We start from the raw sequence: 7799 nt of genomic DNA, 5'->3' as shown, positions 1-7799 counted from the left end.
AGAGTGAAAAATTTAAGGGGGTCTGAATACTTTCCGTACCCACTGTATATATATATATACACACACATACATACCTACTGAACATTACATACATATTTCGTAATTTCATAAGTCATAATTTCAACTTTCTATGTCATAATTATGACTTCTTATGCATGATTCTTTTCTTATGGTGGAAATGGGTTTCCATACATTGAAAATGTTGACTATATTAAAGATATGATTGATATCATTTGTATTATTAGTACCTTATTACTTAACTAAACTACCTAATACCAAGTATTTTTATATCAAGCATTTTGAAGCAATGGTTCCTCTAAAAATGAAAATTTGCTGAAAATCTTCTCAGAATGACAGTTCAAACAGCTGATAAAACCTTACAATAATCCACAAGTATCCACACAACTCCAGTCCGTCTGGAAGTGTGTCCAAACTGTGTGTTTGTATGAAAAAAATAAAATAAATTCTTCATTAAGGTGTTTTAACTTTAAACGGTAATTTCTGGCCAAATTATGAGTCCATGATTCATAATAATGTCTTCTCCAGTGAAAAAGTCCATCCCCTGTTGTTCTCTCACATTAAAATCTACTAACAAATTTGATTAGAACTGTTTGGACAGTTTTCACTTGTAAGCATTGTTTGATTTGTGCATGTTTCTCTGTTGATTCAGATTAGATAACTTTTTCAGTGGAGAAAGCAATATTATGGATACAGGACTTGTTTTATAGCCGTAAACAACTGTTTAAAGGGGTCATATGATGTTGCTAAAAAAGAACATTATTGAGGCGTTTTAGGAGGGCGTGGACAAGTCTTAACTTTTATAAAGAATATCTTTTTGGATTTGAGACTTTAGTCTTTGCAACTTTATAGACCTTCTTTGTGCACCAAGAGCTTGTAACACTCCAAAGAGAAAGGAAAAATTTTAATCGCATCATATGACCCCTTTAAAGTTAAAAATGTCTTGATGGAATTGTTTCTTACATACATGCAGCTTTTCACATCACAAGACATTAATTGATAGACTGGATATGTGTGGATTACTTGTGGTATTATTGTTATGTTTTTATCAGCTGTTTAGACTCTTGTTCTGACGGCACCCATTTACTGCAAAGGATTGGTGAGCAAGTGATTTAACGCCAAATTTCTCCAGATCTGTTTTGATGAAGAAACTAAATATTTTACATCTTAAATGGCCTTAAGGGATAGTTCACCTTCAGTTGCTGTTTCCCATACTATGGAAGTCAATGGGAACCAGCAACTGAAGGTGAACTATCCCTTTAGGGTGAATACATTTTCTGCAAATGTTCATTTTTGGCCGAATTATTCCTTTAAATGACTACCTTAATATAATTGTAGAGAAGTAGCCTACATATAACATCTAGAAATACTGCACAATGTGAGTTTGACGAATGATACGGATTCAAATAAGACCATACAAATTCATTCAAATAAGTTCCCCAAACTCCTCTCCCACACCCCCAATATAGAAAAAATACAATTATATATATATATATATATATATATATGATGAAATATGAGTAGAGTGTAATGCATGAGGCTACTATAACCATGACTGTTAGAATAAGAGCTTCTCCTAGATTTACTTTACTTGGTTTTCATTACAACCTGCAGTCACACGTAAAGCACCAGAGTCCCCCATGGAGTGGTCAGCCATTATCTCAATGGTGCACATTAACAACTGCACACCGATCAATGAGAAAATGGTAAACCGGTGAATGAGAAAAATGGACAAACCATGTATCAAGCAGTGCTCCTTGTTCAAGAGCACCAAAAATAATGAATAATTGACTCATCCTTTGTAGCAATGAAGCACACAGTCCTTCAGCATCTAATTTATAAAAAGGTTATCGACTATTATCACACACTTCATTAGGCATGTGAGAACCATTAAAAAAACACTTGCCGTGAGCAGCACAGCCACAGTAATGGCCCTGAAAGCGAGAAAAAGTTCTTTACAGTTATACAAGGAGGGTTATTTGACTTGTAAAGCATCTCATAGTGGCTCAGGGCATGCCAGGGCAATGCATTAGCAGAGCTTCAAAAAGCTGCACCAGAATCACATTGTTTCAAATGGGGATTAACACTCCCTCCGGTTATTTATTGACCTGTGACTCCTAATCCTTTGTACAATTACAAAAGTAAGTCCGTGCACAGCTCAGAGTAATTGCATGTTCTTGGTCCATCTTTGCACCATTAAGAGCTGCAGTTCATACTGCGGCTCCCGACATCCACATTTAATGTTAATCTTCTCTTCATGTTAATCTTCTCAAGAAGCGGTGCATTTGAAATCATCAAGCCCTCCACTTAGAAAGAGCAAATATGTGTTACATAGCGGACCATGCATTAAAATGTAAAATCATAAATATTTTAACAATCCATTCAAATTGTATCCTTTTATATACCCTGGGATGACAATAGTGAAAGAAGTTTTCCAGGGCCCTGAACAAGGGTCAGTTGACTGGTTTACCACTGAAATTATGCTGGTGCTCAGTCTGGAGATCTGTAAACCGAACAGTCGCAATGAAGGACTTGAGAAATGAATGATGATGTAATTGCAAGTTATGTTACTACATCACAACCTGCCCAAGAATAAGTCTAATGAGACTAAATTTTAAAATCAAAAGTTTGATTCAACATCATTATGCTGCACTATGTTGCAACCATCAAAATGTATAACTGATCAAATTTGCAGCAATAAAATCACAAATAAGATTTTTTGTAAATTACATACATTTATATTAGACAGACAAGGAATTTAAAGGAAGGAATATAAGGAATATAAAGCAGCTCTAGCCACTTAACCATTTAATTATTTCCCATATTAGAGGTAAACTATTATTCAAAATCTTGGGGTTGGTTAGATTTTGATCTTTATGCTTTTGAAAGAAGTATCTTACTCACACCAATTAATATTGTGAAATATTATTAGAATTGAAAATACCTGTTTTCTATCTTAATATATTAACAATGTAATTTATTCCTGTCATGCAAAGCTGAATTTTCAGCAATCAGTACTCCAGTCTTCAGTGTCACATGATCCTTCAGAAAACATCCTAATGGTTCTCAAGAAACGTATTATTATTATCAATGTTTAAAATAGTTGTACTGCTTAATATGTTTGTGGATATATAAAAACAACTTATAAATAACGTAAAAACATTTTAATTTTAATGCAAATTCATTAGTAATGGACTTTCCACAGTAAATATTGCTCCAAAACAGTTTAACATTGTTTTACAATTCACCCATTTCTTACTATTAAAAACTGGGCTGTCAACTGAATAAAATAATCATGATTAATTTCATATTGTCTTTAAAAAACTAGTTGAAATAATATCAAATTCAGTAAATTTGTTACATTTACATCAGACATCTTCAATTAATATTAATAACATGAACTGAATTAAAGTTTTGGCAAATCTTCTCCCCCCTCCCTTTTAAATTTTCATTATGTGACCACAGTTTGAAAGCCTCTGTTCTGGGAGGCCTTCACTGCCTACAAACTCAATAGACTAAAATGAGGCAATTGGAGTGGGATTGCAAATGACCAATGCTTCATGCTATTGTCTCCATCGCCTCACACAGAGGCAGATGGCAAGCAGAACATGATCTACTAAACTTCGTGCTACTGTCAACACACAGCTGCTTTCTCAGACGCTTGTCATCAATTTGGTCCACCGTCTCCTGAATCGTTTGAAGGCTAATAATCTGAGCACAGCAGCACGTAGCACGATTTGCCACAGGGCAGAAAGCATCACTGCGCATGTGTGGTCACACATTGGCGCTAAAACTGTAATATATAAAGCAACCGCACTCCACAGATGTACTGAACATACTACCTTTGATTCTGGCACTAGCGTGACTGTAAAATTATGTGATGTTAAAGCAAACCAAGCCGATTTGCTCTCAGTCAGCAGTGCAAGTCCTGTTCCCTCAAGCTGCATATTTGTGGAAATGGATTTCTGGTGGGTGAGCGGTGGAGGGAAGGAAGAGGTTTTAGCCCAAAGCAACCACTTATCCAACAGTCTATTACACATCAGATACACACTTACAGCCTGAGCTCACCAGAGGTTTGAATCACTTAACGCTCAGAGACCTTCATTACCTTGTGATTCTGCACATGGAAGAATGTTAATCTAACATAAGGGGGGCAAGTGCGGTAAGATGTTCAGCAATCTGCTCATGTCAACTTGAACATCAAGTCTAACATACAAATCCACATAAGCAGAAAAAAGGTGGTAACTGATTATATCCAAAAAAAAAAAAAAATCTTTGGAGAGACCCTAGCAAAACAGTCTAGTTTTGGATTAAGGGCTATAATGCTAAATACTTTTAGCAGCAGGATGCTCTGAAGAAAAGAAAGCACATGATACACACAGGGCATCAAGTAATGCAATGCCTTACTGAACCACAAAAAAAAAACAACTTTGGATTCAGGCTGAAAAAGATGACTGCAGCTCCTGCTACCTGCTTATAAAATCTCTCAATATAATTACTTTGAATGTTAAACATATTCTCAGTAAAACTCCAGATATTTCAAATAAATGCTGTTCTTCTGAACTATGTATCCATTAAAGAAACATTGTTTTCAACAATGTTTTTAAGATTAATAATAAAAATGTTTCTTGAGCATAAAATCTGCATATTAGAATAAGACATATAAAAAAAAAAAACATTTAAAAAAACTCATACTAACCCCACAGTTTTGAATGATAGTATATGTTCTCAGACTCATGAACTCCAGACACTTTATTTTCACTGTCCGTAATAATATATTATTGATGAATATTATATGTTTTTGAATGGAATATTATGAATTATGAATATTATTATCATTTATTCATTTTAACTTCTCACTGTTAATACAAAAGGAGCCAGTCATATAAAAAAAAAAGCGTAATTAAATTGCTTCAGATGTTACAAAAGGTCTTTGATACTCATAAGATTAATAAACAAGACTTTATACTGTTTGTTTGTGAGCAGGCTATGCAGCAACATAGTAAGGTACATCATTGTCGGGCTCAGTGGAAATCCAGGTCTGAGAGATGTTTGAAGATCCTCTGCCCAAACACCAGCTCAATCCACACCATTTTGGAGGAAAAGGAGTATAAGAGTGGTTTGATATTAGTAAAAACCCTACCGTCCCCAGCGTTGTAGGCCAGAATGGAGCGTGATCTGGTCTGCTTGCCCTCTGAGTTCTTCCCTGAGCAGGTATTGGAGCAGAGAGACCATGAAGTCCAGGGACTGAGCACACAGTCTTTGGGGCAGGGCACCTCACACAGCATAGGCATGGGAAGAATGGCGTCCCGGCACAGCTGCCTGTCCACGTATTCACCTGAGAACAACAAAACACAGGGCCTGTTATATTCTCACATCCTAAATAAGGATCCCGGAGGACCAGCAAACACTTGAGTATGAGTATGATAGGGCAAACTCTAGCAAATTAAAAACTAATATCCACAAAGAAATACACGAATGAGTTTCAAAAAGACAAAAGACAAAAGCCAAGCAAAGTGAAGCCTCACTCATTTGATGCTGTGTTAAATTGTGTGAACATTATGAACACATCTCACTCATAAATAAATCTACCCACACAGAGAATTCACACTGTGCATGTAATACCAAGTGCTGTCATCTCTACTCCATGCCAGACTTGCACGGTAAACAAACACTCAGTGAAAACCACCCATTTACACATTAACATTCTGCATACAGTACATGAATGCGTAAACAGGACCACTGATAAAAGGGCCCAAGACAACATTTTGATGGGCATGTCCCCAATGTCCCCAAAAACATATAAGACCTTAGTGGGGCCCCTACTATCATAGGGACAAGACAACATTCTCAATTGTGTTCCTTTAATGACTTACTGCACGTTTACAGCATACAAATCTCCAAGGACAAGGGTACATATAGAAACCCTTTGCATAGTTATGGCATGCATTTTGCTCAAATGTTTAACAGTAAAAAGTAGTTCAGTAGATTTTAATGTGCTTCCTACACATCAATTTTAGATTACTCTTTCAATTTCAAACAGGATGTGACAGCTGCGCACCCAGGAGGGAGGATGATCAGGCAATGTTTGCAATCACACAATCACATGTAACAGCCAATGAAGCGATTGCAGCTATGTAACGTATATTGTTTTTTTTGTTTTTTTGTGTATAACATTTAACTAAAATCTTTGCCTTATACATGAAAGGATCAAGGTTTTTTTTAATAATTGAAAAAATAGCAAAATAATAAAGCAACACAATAAAACAAAGCAAAATCTAACAAAAAAATAAAAAAATAAAATAAAACAAAACAAATAAAAGCAGAACAATCATAAAACAAAACAAAATTAAACCATCAAAAAAGCAAAACAAGAAAAAAAAAAACAAAGAAAATCAAACCATCAAAACAAAACAAAAACAAATAAACAAGGAACAATCAAAACAAAGAGAAAAAACAAACTATCAAAACAAAGTAAAAACAGACAAAACAAAACAACAAAACAAAACATACTTTGCTCTCAGAGGTCATCTGAAAGACCTAGTTTTGGACACCAACCCCTCTGTGGACTGTGCACCAGCCCCTGTATCGATCGGTGATCCCCACCCCTGCAAAAAAAAGCCCAAATTGACAGAAATCCCACTGAGTCAGATGACACTGCGGGACCCCATGGGACACAACAGATCTATTCTCATCAGCACCAGACAACAGGAATCAATAATTGAGAGAAGAGGGGAGGCACTAGGGAACAATGAGGAGTGGTTGAGACTGGGGGTGGGAAAGAGTTAGACTTCCGCACACCACTGGCATTTACACACATCCAAGAGGTAGCATTTCACGTCAAGAAAAACAAAATACAGTCCATTACAGACATTTATGTGCCTTTTTAGAAGTTTACTTTGAAAAAAAACAAAAAAAAACAAGACAAAATAGATCTTAATAGACTAAAATAGAACAATACACCAAGTGGCTGCATCCAGAAAGATCTCTTCACAATAATATATTTCTACAATATAAAATGACAAGCTTAAGCTGCTAGGAGTGTTTTGTAACTGGTTTTGTAACAAAGTAGGCTGATCATTAACTGGTCACCATCTTAGATTGGATTGGATCAGATAAAATAAAATAAAATAAAAAAGTTACACATAAGTAAAATATCCCAATTTCCTTCAGACTAGGGGGAAAATAAATCAACTGTCCCCATGAATAACTCAGTGAGTACATAGTTAGGGAAATGTACTATCAGCTGAACATCTAGCCTTTATACATCTCAGATGTGTTAAACCTCACCTGCGTCTGACTGTCCCCTGATGGAAAAGTACCAGACGGCATCTGACATTTCCTCTACTGAGTGCTGGCACATTCTGATGAGGCTGCACACTACTCTTCCCAAAGTTAATGAGGGAGAGAAGGAGTTCAGCTAAATGCAGACTGAATCTGAGGGACTAACAGAGTTAATTTCATTTATATAGACGGCTCGCCACTGGTGCCAGAACAACATATTCACCGTCTACCCATCTGCGAGGAAGGACAAAGAAAGAGGTGACCTTGAACAAATCATATTATTCCTCACTACAGCAAGGTATCTGGACTTAAATGGGTCAACGTGTTGCAGTAAGCCTATGGCTAGGGAGGAACAGAGTAATGGCCAGTGTTTCTTTCAGTTTTTGGATTCTGCACTCTCTATAGTGCATTCAAGTAATATTTATTATATATATATATATATATATATATATACATACACACACACACACACACACACACACACACACACACACACA

At 36.0% G+C, this 7799-nt stretch overlaps 1 protein-coding gene across 1 annotated transcript in view; it reads right to left on the bottom strand.

Annotated features, from left to right (window-relative positions):
- LOC107698991 (thrombospondin type-1 domain-containing protein 7A-like) overlaps positions 1 to 7799 on the bottom strand; it is a 132748-nt gene that overhangs the window by 41606 nt on the left and 83343 nt on the right. The window contains exon 7 of the mRNA XM_016500125.1: positions 5162 to 5356. Within this exon, the coding sequence (XP_016355611.1) occupies positions 5162 to 5356 (195 nt within the window). The remainder of the gene's footprint in view (positions 1 to 5161; positions 5357 to 7799) is intronic.

Source organism: Sinocyclocheilus anshuiensis, unplaced genomic scaffold (assembly GCF_001515605.1).
Source record: "Sinocyclocheilus anshuiensis isolate Anshui unplaced genomic scaffold, SAMN03320099.WGS_v1.1 scaffold74, whole genome shotgun sequence".
NCBI lineage: Eukaryota > Metazoa > Chordata > Actinopteri > Cypriniformes > Cyprinidae > Sinocyclocheilus > Sinocyclocheilus anshuiensis.
Note: the sequence above shows the minus strand (reverse complement) of the source record. Positions and strands in the feature narration are given on the sequence as shown.